At 43.8% G+C, this 14768-nt stretch overlaps 1 protein-coding gene across 1 annotated transcript in view; it reads right to left on the minus strand.

Moving 5' to 3' along the window:
- Nucleotides 1–13962, minus strand: part of LOC111871006 (probable cytochrome P450 49a1) — a 25781-nt gene extending 11819 nt beyond the window's left edge. Inside the window, exons 1-3 of the mRNA XM_023863715.2 lie at nucleotides 13918–13962; nucleotides 7080–7285; nucleotides 5063–5309 (exon numbers count right to left, since the gene is read on the minus strand). Coding sequence (XP_023719483.2) covers nucleotides 5063–5309; nucleotides 7080–7275 — 443 coding nt within the window. The 5' untranslated portion in view covers nucleotides 7276–7285; nucleotides 13918–13962. The remainder of the gene's footprint in view (nucleotides 1–5062; nucleotides 5310–7079; nucleotides 7286–13917) is intronic.
- Nucleotides 13963–14768: the final 806 nt, after the last annotated feature.

Raw genomic sequence — 14768 nt, forward strand, 5'->3', positions numbered from 1 at the left:
TCGCGAACCACAGTTTGGCTACTTCCGGTGTATAATTGGCGACGTCATTAAATAGCCCACACCCAGTGTAATTTAGTAGATGGATAGAAACTTTTCGAATTATATTAGCGTCCATTTGTCTATAATCACAATAGTGCGAATGAATCTACTGCCCGGTTTTCAGGGTGGAAGTAATTCCTCCGAAACGTCAGTAACGATCTACCACCTTCCAGATGGCAGTAGCCTGTATAGACATTAGCGTCAGAATATTGAATGTCACAGAAAGTTATGATGGTAGTTTTACTCATCCCTGATTTAAACCGAAGCAATTAGAATGTCCGTGGAGACCTTTTCCCGCCCTCCTCCTGTTCCTTAGAAGCTCAGATTGCCTGTCCGAAGAGGACCCCCCCCCTCCAGTTCACACCAGTAAGATTGTCTTTTGTTCACACAGACCTACTTCACGCGGCTTTAGTTGTGACTTTGCTTTCTTTTTGGAGATACACAAATTGTCGCTTAAATGCGGTCAGCAGAGAAAGTCTTTTCTTATTACGGTGAACATGGATACGCTTGAAAAACAGGTTGAGTAATCCAGCAGGCCACACCAACCTGAAGGCCATGAAGGGCTCGAGCCTAGGCCCATCTCAGGAATCTAAACATAGCAGTGCTAAGGAGATTCAGGTCAAAAATCGATATAAAACCTAAAACATGTGATATTCGAATCTAGAAAAAACGTTTATTTCTCGACGTATCTTGCACCAACATCGCTACACTTGTCCCATCGCTTTATCAGTGCGTCGAAATGCAAAAATATTAAAAGGCCTTCGGTAGGGTTACGAGCGCGCCTAAAATCATTGTCTTTTATCATTCGGGGCTAAATATTTAGTGCGCATGACTAAGGATCGTTAAATCAAGGAAAGACGATTTTATCAGATCACAACTTTCTCTGCTGTTGCTTTGAAACGGCTCAGTTTCACAGTTTACACTTCATGTGAAACTACATAATATGTAAACATTTTGTCTGTCAAGTTGGTAAACTGCCGACAATAATATTTAGTTTAGTAGTTAGTATATGTTAGATGGTGTTATCTGTTAAACAGAAAGGTAAATTTGATTCATGTCTTTTAGAAGAAGGGCTGATAAAGTGTTTTGTGATTCGCTCATTGCTTTTGCCTTTGGTAAACACACTAACTATATCTAAAATAAATGTTTACTTCCATAAATTAATGTTGGACGATTTTTTTTGGAAACGTTCCGTGACTTTCACCTTAGCACAACTACAATGAAATGTCCTGTAAAACGGTAAGCACTCCTGCCATGTATTCGGAAGTTTCTGCTTTCGAATCTTGGCTCGCGGATCAGCCATCATGGCACAGAATATTTTTCAGATCCTGCATTAAAATTCGGAGGTAGTAGCTCACATTAGGACATGATCGTTTCCTTCCAAACCCTTTTCAGTTATTTATTCACTAATCATCATAACCCTATGTAGTCCTAGCAACCGACAACTTCGTTGACTCGAGCAGTGCCAACTTAAATTCCTGCAGGAACAAGCCGCCATTTTATGTTGTCAGAGGCCATCTTATTTTGTGCCTACTCTCTTTATTTTGAAGAAATAAAAGTGGACTGCCATGTTAGGTGGGTCCCTTGTCACCACGGTATGGCGCGTCCTCAGGTTGCGGATGGAGGAGACGCCCTCCAGGTATGGATGGAAGCTGCGAATATATTGAATAAGCAGTCGCTGACAGCCGACAAGTGGTGGTCCTCCAGCTGGTGGGTTGGGCGTTGGGTTAACAACTCCTCAACGTAAAAAATAATCTTGTTACGAAACTGCACACAAAGCCTCGGACCTGGATCTGGACCTTGAGGATGAGGTGGGCATGGCATGTAGCACGAATGGGGGAGAAGAGGAATGCATATAGGATATTGGTGGAAAGCAAAAAGGAAAGAGACCAATGGGAAGACCAAGGCGTAGGTGGGTGGACAATATTAGAATGGATCTTAGAGAGATAGGATGGTATGGATTGGATTTATCTGGCTCAGGATAGGGACCAGTGGAGGTGCTCTTGTGAACACGGTAATGAACCTTCGGGTTCCATAAAATGCTGGTAAATTCTTGAGTAGCCGCAGATTTGGCTTCTCCTCAAGAAGGGCGCAGCTCCATAAGTAAGTAAGTAAAACTAGGCTTATGCGATCACTGTGCCGTTTGTGTCTCTCTGTATATGCATGTTCCCTTCCCATGAACTTTTTGAATGCCTGAACGAATCTCTACGAAACTTGGTACGAATAATTTGGCGCCTGAGCCCATCTGAACGGCGCAATTCACAAATCCCTGCAATCAGTCCATTTCTCTGTGTGTGTTTCGAAGAAATTGACTGCGTCCTAATCGAGGTACTAACCCGGCATTTGCGTGGCGGGACTGAATAAAACCACGCGAATTTTCAGAATAGGTGGTGGCCCTGCTGATATTCGAATCGGACACCTCTCGAATACGAGTTTAAAGCGGTACCGCTACGTCAACCCGCCCAGTTAGTTGCTAGTTTCTAACGGTTAAATAATAGGCCTATAGGCTACGTTTAAATGCTTCTGGGCGTCGTGTGTAACATGACAGTGTTTCGGAAACTGGATCTGTTTACATCATCAGGTGCAAGGGGAGAAAGTCTATTTTGTAATTTTATGGACCGCAGGGTAGGCCCGGAACATTCAAAACAACCATAAGTTTCACAACCCCTGGTCCGCCGACCACTGCCGGCCTATAAAAAATAGTTACGGTTATGATTTCACATTAGTGTGCATATTGTTTTAATATAAACCTCCACTATGTTCGGTCTGATTTCTATATATTTGTAGAAATGAACAAGGTAATGGTGAGATAAAAACTCTAAATTACTGAATTTCGGATGACCATTGAGTTAACATTTTGCTTGAACATAAATTTTGTAGTTGGTCACGACCGAGATAGTAATCTCTTACGTCAGTGTATCGTGGCTATTATGTGAACATTTGGTATGGATATGTGTTGTCTACCACGTACTGTAATATATGAAGGAAACGGTTTATAATTGACTATTTGTGCGTGTCATTAGTGGAAGATGCAGTCGAACGATAACCTGGACATGTAATTCGATAAGAGCCAGACATGGAAAGGAACACGGGGAGAAAGCAAGGGAAGTTAACAGTAGGAAAGCTTATGTAACAAGTTATAAGAATTCTGGTTTAATTACAACAGGTTCTACATTAAGTTCTGAATAGTTGTATAATATTTAACCACAATAGGAAAGGTGTTATTGTCCCGCCAGTCCAGCATGTCAAGGATGTGTACCTTGTATTAAATTTACAAAGAGAAGAAATTCTTAAAAACGTAAACAGAATTTCCCTGTGCTTAATTAAGCATAACTCCATGAATACATAATGGGGAGCGGAGGTATAGCTCCACGCATTCTTCACATCGACATTAAATTAGGTAAGTGGTCAGTTTGACGCCCCGTCCAACTTTCCTCCCCGGGAAAGATTCGATAGTCTATGTGCACCCTAGGGCTGGTATCGAATCCGTGGCGGAAATAAAAAAATCCCTTCAATTATCGAACCCTGATCCCTCGATCACCAACCTCGTAACTTAGTCGATTTTGCAATTCCAGCTGCAACAGGATATAATGTTGTCATTGACGTTCGAACCTTGTTTCTTAACATTAGGCAGCCTGATTAGAAAGTGAATTCTTGCATAACGTCGATAAGTTAATTTGCGTAGTGATTATAAGTACTTAAAGAAAGTTCGTGTTAGCCTAGATAGCTCAGTCAGTATAGTGACAGGTTTTGCGGGTCCAAGACTTGCCACATGCAAGGCGTTGTTCTTCTTCACAGCGTGCAGGTGAGCTCTGGTGTTGGTTTAGTTTCCTATCCAGTGGCTACCGGAGGCTCTTTCCTTCGGGGTAAAGCAACCGGAGCATGAAGCTGACCGCTCACTTCCATGTAGTACTGAGATTAAGAATAGTTGAACCTCACATCCCTTCGTTCATACGTGTTCGTTGTGATTACGTGTGGGTACAGATTATTCTTTTTAGCGCGTTCGTACCGAAAAAATAAACAAAATGCTCCTATACATGTCTGTCTGTGTTCTCGGATGTAAAGGTTCAAGGACTTCTGAACGAATTTACATGATATGTGATATTGGCGAGTTTGGCTAAATTTTGTTCTGCCATTTAAATTTCCATTAAAATCGGACGACGAAAACGAGCACCTTACACGTTGACCTTCCTGTGTTTGTACTTGCGTCTCGGTAGCAACGCATAAAGTATTTATGGATACCGGCTCTTCTGATTGATGTCGCATTTTGTCTCCATACGCTACACACAAATTCCGGTACAGTGGCTTGAAATCGGGCCAGACCCTTTCTTTCGTACATTCCTTGACTTATTTTTCATAACCATGTTATCATTTCCTATACAACGTCACATGTGAGACATATAACAAACAACAACAAACTCCATGGCCTGTAGTCCGCAAGCGAACTATACTGACCGAGCTACCGCCGCTTGTCGGTGAAGTTAGTGCCAACTTTTGCGGATAGAGGGTGTCGCGTGGTCAGCGCAACGAATCCCCACGGCCATTAATTTCGGTTTTCTAGACCGCAGCCGATATTTCCTTGAAATAGCTCCTCAATTATCTTCACGAGGCTGAGTGGACCCCATTCTAGACCCACTACTTCTCAGAAAATCTGGTAGCGCCGGGAACCAAACCCGGGACCTCTGGATCTGTAGGCAGGAACTCTGACCACTAGACCACAGAGGCGGTCACATGTGAGACATATAGCAAACAATAATACGTTAAGTATACAGAATTGTGGTAATGGTTCTTACTCGCGGGCTTGCCCAGTGGTAACGCTGTAGAGTTTAAGTATATTCGAAACATCGGCCGTGCTAACTGAAGCTTCATTGAATCCCTCCAGGCAAATGCCGGGATCGTATCTCGATTACATGAAGAACGTTTCCTTCCAAATTACTTCCAATTCATCAGTCATCCTGTCATGCGACGATGTATTCTGTAGATCCTGACAGCATTGTGAAATATTCAGTACATCTGTACTCACACAGCAATAACACCTGCGTTGTCTCCGAAGAAATCCTTCCGGTGAACATGTTTGTAGTAGTTGAGGGAGGGCATGGAGGGACGGTGTGGCATGAGCTCCTCGTTGCGGAATACACGCTCGATTTCGTCAGCGTCATACAGGAACAGCATATCGGGTCTCCCCATCAGGCCAGCCAACTTGACAACGCGACCATATTGCCGGTACAGATCACGCGATACTTGATCAATTTCTTCGATGCTGAAGTCGCCTGCGTGACAAAGGAAAATGTCATGCATGTTGCAGAGGCAGTCAGGTTTTGTTTATTTGCTTATCCTTCGTTTGTTTAATTGTCAAAAAGGAGGGATGATTATAGTGAAGTCCAAGGATACTGCCAAGGATTTGTTCCTTTAATGATACGATCAGCCAGTTTTTTTTAAGGAGGTAACCAATTTTCCAAGTTGGACAGCTAGAAAATTTACTTACAAATTTGCGATTTACCGACATGCTTCAAGACATGTAACAGTCAAGACACGATGTCTGCGCCATGACGCAAAGAAAGGTGCACAGTTGAAACGAATGAGAGTATGGAAACCGCCGCACACCGGTCTGAGTCATGATGCTGACGTCAGCTTCATGCTGACGAATCACGAATGAAGCAAGACTGTCTTTTGTCTCATGTCTTGATGCTTGTCTTGACGCAGTTGGTGTGTGACCGCTCTAATCTATCTACACTATTCAGAACAGAGACATAATTAACTTATAAAATAATTTTAATTTTTGTCATTAATATCTGGCATATTTATTTCTTTTCCTCAATGTTCTTCCCAAATAACCCAGGATAATGGGGGGAAGATGAGGAAGATGTTTGGCTTGTCCCCTGCCCCCCTGCCCGTGCCCACACTGAGGCTACAGAAAGAAGTCCGGAGGATGACAGGAATGTCGAGGCTATTGCTATGTCTATTGCTGTACTTCTCTGCGGCCTCATCTGGCATATGTCAACCAACCAAGAGCACTTGTCGCTCGCTATATTGCGATATTCCATTCGGAATGTCTACGGACTACATGTGAACAAACGAAGAGGCGAGTAGAGTGTAGTTCACAACGCGTCAACTGTTCCGCAATATTATCTGTATCTTAACGCACTACTACTGCAATGAAGAGAGGCATCGTGTGTACAGCGCGAAGAGTACTTCCCCGTTGTGTAAGCCAATATGAAGCGGACGGTCGATGTTGTGTTTACATGTACTACGTAGACATCCCGAACACAGTATAGCAACACCAATGTGAACTGAATGGCTAGACGAATTGAGTGGAATGTAGCAAGATGAGCTTGTGTGGGAACCTGAAACGTCAGCGAGATGTGGGTTTTGAGAGGTTCGATCTTTGGGATATCTTTGCGTAGCCTCATCAGAGTGAATAATGAATTGTAAAGGATGTGGAAGGAAGCGGTCGTGGCCTAATTTAAGGTACTATCCCGGAATAAGCCTGGTGGAACTTAGGAAGACCACGAAAATCTCCAGTCACGGTAGCCGGTGTTCTGATTTAGACTCGAACCGAGCATCTCCCAAGTATGGATCTAAATCAATACCGCTATGCTAAATTGCTAAGTCTGATGTGACTGAAGAGTCCCACGAAAATCTCAGTATTAGTCTCCAGGCAGAGATATGAACTCCCGATCACAAAACAGGAATTCTACTGACTTAACACTGAAGTTCGGGTATAAAATAATATATTTTTACTTCCAAGGTGATACCAAAGGGCTGCGGGCTGGAAGACCGAGGAATCGGGAATTGATTCTCGTCAGGGGCAAGGAAGGGTTTTCCACGGCGTCCATACCGGCTCTGGAACCCTTCCAGCCCCTTATCCAGTGGATATCGGAGGCTTTTCCTTGGGAGTAACGCGGCTGGGGCGTGAAGCTTACCACTCATTTCCATCAAATGATGGGGAGATGGATGAGGTGGGCTATACCTCCACATTCCCATACGTCTTCATGGAATGGTGTTTAGTTGAGGACAAGGAAACTTTACTTTTACCTTACCTATGAAAGGAAGGAATCGCCAGGTGTTGCCGACAAGCGGCAGCGGTTTGGGCCCGGGAACCTCGCTGTACGGACGCGCGTACTCTTTCACTTCGTCCTTGAGGGCTGCTACTGAGGACGCGGTGCACCTTGCTGTGTGGCCTCGGCTGGCAAGCAGAGCGCTACGCCAGCAGGTCAAGCCAATCCTGAATCCCATACCGCCGCTCCTGTGCCGTAAACACACACCAATATGAATATCACACAATTACATTTCAATGAAATCCCAGGGAATATAATATCTGTTTAGCAGGAGGCTCTGCCATCCTGCAAAACGGATCTTCACGAGCTAAAGCAGGTATTTCTGCAGCTGTTTAGTTTAAACTGAACCTCTCATTTGTGTGTGATTGGCAAACAAAATTAAAGTTTTAGATCTTGGTTAATACCTACTGTAATTGGAGCTACAAGCCGGACGGTCGGGTTTCGATTCTCGGCAAGGAGGAAAAGTTTCCGTCATCCATTTCTTTCCAGATAGTCTCTGGGGCCTAACCAGCCCCTTATCCAATTACGGGGGCCTCTTTCACCCGGCGTAAAGTTGACTACGCGCCTCCATCTAGTGCCGAGGTCCTCATGAAACCTCCACAGAGCTGAATAGAAGGAAGTGGATGATCGCGTGTCCTGGTACGAGAAGCTGTTCAGCGGATCTAGGTCACTTCTCATATTCGAAAACGTGAGAGTCATTCGTGATGGCGTTCGATAATGGTGATGGCACGTTTAGAGTTTAACTAGTTTTACCGCTCTTATATACGTAAAAGTTCTAACAGAAAAAAGGCTGGCTTGATATTACCGTTAAAATCTGTTTGAATTTATACTCTGGTTGTTGAAAAGGAAAAATAACTAACCTTAATCCTTCCAAAAACCAGCTACTTTAACATACTAAAACTCTTAGGCCGCGCCATAGCTCAAGCTGTTAGTCCCTGGCTTCCCACCGCGGCGGCACGGGTTCGATCCCGGGTCTGGTCAAGTGGGATTTGTGATGGACAAAGTGGCGCTGGGGTTGGTTTTCTCCGACTACTTCGGTTTCCCCTGCCAATGTTCATTCCACCAAAAATCACAGTCTGTCCCTTATTATCCTGCGTCCTAGGTTCATGTTATAATTCGGTTATGATTATTTAACGACGCTTCCAGTAGCTCATACTGTGTAGTGTCGAATGGTTAGTTGAAGGAAAGAAACAAAAGAAACATCTTCAAGATACTATCCAGATATTCGCATAGAGGGACTGAGGGAAGCCACGAAGAACATCAACCAGGGTAGCTGGTGTTCCGGCCGAAAATTCGAACCGTTCACCTCCCGAATGAAGTCGGGAACGTTACCGGCCGAACCATCGAGCTCGGTCCTGAAGTCTTGCAGTTTACATTCTGTCAAGTGTCTATTGTCTGCTGTGTTTACTGTTCTTTTGCTCTTTTGAAGGCCTCTCAGTTTTGTTTGTGTTGAAGATACTCAGCGGATTTCATAAGCTCTTTGTGTAAAGAGCAGATGGCAAATATGGTAATAAAAACAGTGAGAAAGGGAAAAATGATACCGTCCAATGTGACTATTTAAATTTTTATCACTTGAGGACTTATCTCCCTTACATGTTTCAATCCTTACGGATCATCCTCAGAGGGTATCAATACTCGTGCTTTCGGAAACTACCATTACAATAGATGTAAGATTTGAGGCTTTCACGGCGGTGACTATGAAGAAAGCAGTCTTCTGGGATTTGGCACCGTGTATATGTGGTGTTAACCGACGTTTCGGAGGAACGTATCGCCTCCATCTTCAGGGTAGAAGAAAAATATAAGAAATATGCAAGCGAAGAGACCGTGAGAACCGGTAAAAGCAGACTTCTCACGGTCTCTTCGCTTGCATATTTCTTATATTTTTCTTCTACCCTGAAGATGGAGGCGATACGTTCCTCCGAAACGTCGGTTAACACCACATATACACGGTGCCAAATCCCAGAAGACTGCTTTCTTCATAGTCACCGCCGTGAAAGCCTCAAATCTTACANTAATTAACATCTATTGTAATGGTAGTTTCCGAAAGCATTAATACCCTCTGAGGATGATCCATAAGGATTGAAACATGTAAGGGAGATAAGTCCTTAAGTGATAAAAACTTAAATAGTCACACTGGACGGTATCGTTTTTGCCTTTGTAATTGTTAGTGTGACGGACCAGAATGAAACAAAAAAAAAACGATGAGTTCAAACACTCTATAGCATGCCCTGCAAAACAAACAGAACACAGAAAGTTAAGCTTAGTATGAAATACTTTAAATATATTTAATTGATTGCTAGGCGACCTACTAGAAAATTTAGAGAGGTTCTTGTCTAGGACCGCCTCTGTGGTTTAGTGGTCAGAGTTCCAGGCTATAGATCCAGAGCCTTTGTGATAGTGCCTCTGTATGTTTTCTGTGTTGTAAGAATTATAATTTTATTTATAATTTAAATGATCTTCAGGTTTCTAAAATTTACTATTAAATTCACAGACGGAGCGAGTTAGTGTAGTGGTAACGCTCTAGTTCTTCGTATTCATGAGGTTCTCGTTTCGAGTCTCGGCCCGAACACCGGATACCCTGAATGAAGTCCATCGTTGTTTTACTCAGCTAAGCCGGACGGATGCTGAGACGTATCTAGGCGATCACTGCTTCCTTTCAAGTGTCTTCTAATTCATAATTCCTACATCAATTTCTCGTTCCACGCTCATTGTGTACTTGAAATACTGTCAAGGCCGCGAAATAATTCCCGAAATGAAGAACAAGTTTCCTAAACACTGTTACTGGCTGCAGAGTTGCAGGCTGTGCTTACTTACTCATGGAGCTGAGCCCTTCTGGAGGAACCACCAATTCTGCAGCCACTCAAGAATTTTCCAGCGTTTTATGGAACCCAAAAGTTCATTACCGTGTTCACAAGAGCCCTCCACCGGTCCCTATCCTGAGCCAGATCAGTGCAATCCATACCATCCCATCTTATCTCTCTAAGATCAATTTTAATATTGTCCACCCACCTACGCCTTGGTCTTCCAAGTGGTTTATTTCCTTCTGGCTTTCCCACCAATATACTATACGCATTCCTCGTCTCCCCCATTCGTGCTACATGCCCTGCCCACCTCCTTGACTTGATAATTCTGAATATACTTGGAGAAGAGTACAAGATATGAAACTCCTCATTATGCAGTTTTCTCCAACCTCCGGTCACTTCATCCCTCTTCGGTCCAAATATTCTCCTCAACACCCTGTTCTCAAACACCCTCAGTCTATGTTCCTCCCTTAATGTCAGAGACCAAATTTTACACCCATACAAAACCACAGGCAAAATTATAGTTTTGTATATTTCAATTTTTATGTTTCTGGACAGCAGACGAGAAGACAAAAGGTTCTGCACTGAATGGTAGCTGTGTGTTGGGGCCAGCTAAATGTTTTGCTCTTCAGACAGCTGCCTGTGCGCGTGTCTATCTGATGCCAACGTGTGACCACTAACACTGAAGGTTAAATAGGTCCACATCTCCCCAAGTTACTTTCACCGTTTTCATCATTGCTATGGCCTTAAATATATCAAACATATATCTGTCAAAATTACCGGTTCCTACAAAAGTGAGATTTATTCATAAAGTTTTTTTTTTTATTTTTTTTTTTTTAAGTTGAGTTAATAGACTGAACTTATTGGGTTCATTTTCCTATATGGTCAGGGAACCTTTCCGTCGCCAGGGCGTCCAGACAGCTTCTGGACCACATCCAGATCCCCAAACTCTCATTTTCTTGGAGTAAAAACGGGAGGAGCATCAAACAGTCCACCCACTTCCAACTAGTACCGAAATTAAGAATTTATTATTATTATTTCCAACTTTAGCGGATAGAGAGTGTCACGTGGACAGCGCAACGAATCCCCACGGCCATTAATCTCGGTTTTCTAGACCGGAGCCGCTATCCTCACGAGGCTGAGTGGACCCCGTTCCAGACACACTACATCTCAGAAAATCTGGTAGCGCCGGGAATCGAACCCAGGACCTCTGGATCTGTAGGCAGGAACTCTGACCACTAGACTACAGAGGCGGTCGGCTCTTTATTCACGTACAAATTCAAAAAGGGAGAAAGGGGGGCTCACGATGAAATCTTTGATAATCTGAAGGAGGCGCTGCTGTATAAAGCTTGCAAACCACTGTTCTATATACACATGTTTGTAAGCAGAACTTTTGGATATCCCCCCCCCCAAAGAATCGTGTCTGTGTCCATTGACCTCAGACCTACGAAGATACTCATAATTTCACTTCCCCTAAACAGTATCCCAAATGAAAACCATTCGTGCAAGGAGCCGTGGGTTGAAAGTTTATTGAATTTAAGATAACTACACCAAAAGAGGCACATACGTCATGCAGTGTTGTCCGAAAGGCAGGGAAAGAAGTGGGGGGAGGGAATAGGGGAGCTGTCCTTTATTTAACGGCTGTGTTCATACCCACAGAAACGTGAAAAGTAGAGCGGCCATTCCGCTTTCTAATTTGATATGTTACAATTGCAGGCCCTTAGCTGTAACTACAGAAAGATGAGCGTGCAGCAGACAAGACCACTAGACATGGACCATCTTGCGTTGCCCAGTGGGTATTCGAGAAGTGTTCGGTTTGCATCTCGGACGGGACATCATTCATCCCGGCTGAAGTTTCTTAATGATATTCCTCAGTACCTCCATGATATTGCATGAATGGTATATTGATTACGCTACGACCGTTTCCTTCCAAATCTTTTCTGATTCATCATTAATCAGTCATCCCACTCTCTGAATACTGAGGGCAGTAAAACAGCCCACAAAGAAACGCCAGGCGCCTATATGTGGACTCCCAAATAATTTCCACAAACTTCCTCCATCGGCAGGGTCCAAGAGTGAGCCCACAATAAGTAAACAAAGGAAGCAGCAAGCAGGATAAATCTGAATTTTGAGATTTCTACCACACTACACGGTAACCTCACAGCCCTCTACTTGCCTGCTGCCCGCAATTGTATTGAAGGCGCCAGGATATCTCAGGGGTTACAGCGACTACATTATGTGCTGGACGACCGAACAATCGGGTTCCATTTCTGGCAGGGCAAGAGAGTCTTATCGTCTTCACAGCATCGAGGCGGGCCCTGAGCTCAAACCAGCCTCCTCTCATGTGGGTACCTAACACTCTTTCCCCTGGGTAAAGCGGCCGGGGCGTGAAGCTGACCACTCACCTTACTGTAGTGCCGAGGTTAAGTATGTGTGCAGCTATACCTCTACTTCTCCTTACGTCTTTATGGCATAATGCTTAATTAATTTAGCACAGGGACAACTTTACTTTTGACTTTTTTTTCCCCCCTTGGCACTACAGCCCCAGTGGGCCTAGGCCTACCTCCATGAACTTCTCCGTTCACTTCGGTTTTTCTAGATCTTACACATTCGGTAGGACTCCTCTACCTGTACACAAACACAGAAAAACGCACACACACAAACTAAACATCCATGCCCTGAGTGGGATTCGAACCCACGATCCCGGTTTCCAAGCGAGCGAAGACAGTACATGCCTTAGACCGATCGGCTACCGTGACCGGCTACTTTTGACTTTACCACAAGTCTATTTCAGTCTGAAGTTATGCAGAAGGACGTAGGTTTGGCTTTTGAAATATAAACAAGACCTTTTGTGTCTTTCGTGATAAGGTCATGTTAGGCTCCTTCCTATCGTCGTCGAGCACCTATTAAAATTACTCTATACGTCCGTCCATCGCTATGATACAGTTTGAAAACCGCTAAATGGGGTTTCGTGAAATTTGACATCGAAAAGTCCTACTAAAATTTATCGATACTTTCGAAGTTTTGATAAAATCGAACAAATATAATGAACATTGTTAATGAAGATCTATGTGCGTTTTTGTGTTTGTCTTGAATATAACTCGTAAAATATTCGTCGAACCAAAAATATTTCGAAAGCAAGTTTCGTCAAAATTCATTGGAGTTATTTTACGCGGGAGGAAGCGAGAAAAATGCGGAACTATAAAGAGCACATCTTTTGGAATGCGACTCTGTGAAACCTGATAATTCACTGACTTTTCGAGCAACAGACTGCCTCCATCTTCAGGATCGAGAAATAAGCCAAGCAAATAACCATCATAAAAGCGAACAGCAAAGTAGCCGCATGTAAATTTGTCGTTTTTTGATTAAGCACCACGCCATGTTGACATATATAGAGGTATAGCTCCACGCTTTCTTAATCTCGCTGTTAAAAGTGAACGGTCACCTTCACGCCCCAGCCGCTTTATCAGTAAGGAAAAACTCCTTGTTGCCTAGTAAGCTGGATCGGTCCCAGGGCCGATGTGGACGCTGAGGATAAAAGAACATTTTCTGCCCCTGCTAGGAGTTCAAACCTTAATTCTCCTGTCCTTGAGCCAGTAGACTAGTCACTGTATCGACTGAGCTACCCTGACTGAAATCAGTACACTACATGGTACCTACAAAATTAACGTGTCATTATGATCACTTTAAATCATCAAACACGCGCCACTCTCTCCTTCACTTCTTTCATAATACTCAACTGATATCTGAAGCGTTACACCGTGTAGTTTGGTAGAAGTTCAACAACTTTTCGAAGGAAAGCGCTACGTCCACTTTCATAATCGAAGATTAAAACAAGCAAGCATAGCCTGAACATGGAGGTAAATCGTTCCTCCGAAACATTGACAAATTTCTACCAGACTATACGACATCACTCCTCAAAAGACAGCAATATTCGTGGTCACGGCCGTGATAACCACAGATCTCGCACAAAACGAACAGCGTCACACATTTCTGATTTCCTGTGAGTTTGTACTTACCGCTCTGCGCAGGGCTAGCCGCACGCCGCACGCGCTGCCTGCGTCACTCCTAGAGGTGAAGTGGTGTTACCTCAGCAACCCGTGAAGAAGTTGACTTGGGAGGAGGGAGAGCAAGGAAAGCGAAATCACTCATTGTTGTGACGTCACGTCCCCATCTCCCGTGAACTGTTCTTGTTTATGCGATCACAGTCAGAGATTGGAAAGCTACTCCACTTGTGGGCCCGCGTTTGTGTTCCTGGCTACAGATCCAGAGGTCCCGGGTTCGATTCCCGTCGCTACCAGATTTTCTGAGAAGTAATGGGTATGGAACGGGACCCACTCAGCCTCGTGAGGATAATTGAGGAGCTATTTCAAGGAAACAGAGGCTCCGGTCTAGTAAACCGAAATTAACGGCCGTGGGGATCCATTGCGCTCACCACGCGACACCCTCTATCCACTAAAGTTGGCACTAACTTCGCCGACAAGCGGCGGTATAGTTGGATATAGTTCGCTTGCGGACTACAGGCCACGGACTTTTTTTTTTGTCACTGGCCTCGTGTATTTATTGAAACACTTAATGTGTCGTTTTAGCTTATGTTTACATGGTAAATAAATGAAAGGAAGAACCATTATCATTGATGAATCAGAGACAGGATGAATTTTCAAACTGATCTGGACCTGGTGACGAAAAAAGAAAACGTTTACAACGCCTCTGCTAGAAAATTAATGTGTATTTTTTCGCCAGTCTCTCCGTTAAATTACAACAGCCGTGTAGATCTTGTGTGAACCGACGTTTCGGAGGAACGTTCGCCTCCATCATACAGAGAGACAGTTGATATGAACTGGGCTCATTGATAACCGATAAGGATAAA

This window comes from Cryptotermes secundus, unplaced genomic scaffold, assembly GCF_002891405.2.
Source record: "Cryptotermes secundus unplaced genomic scaffold, Csec_1.0 scaffold1522, whole genome shotgun sequence".
Taxonomy (NCBI): domain Eukaryota; kingdom Metazoa; phylum Arthropoda; class Insecta; order Blattodea; family Kalotermitidae; genus Cryptotermes; species Cryptotermes secundus.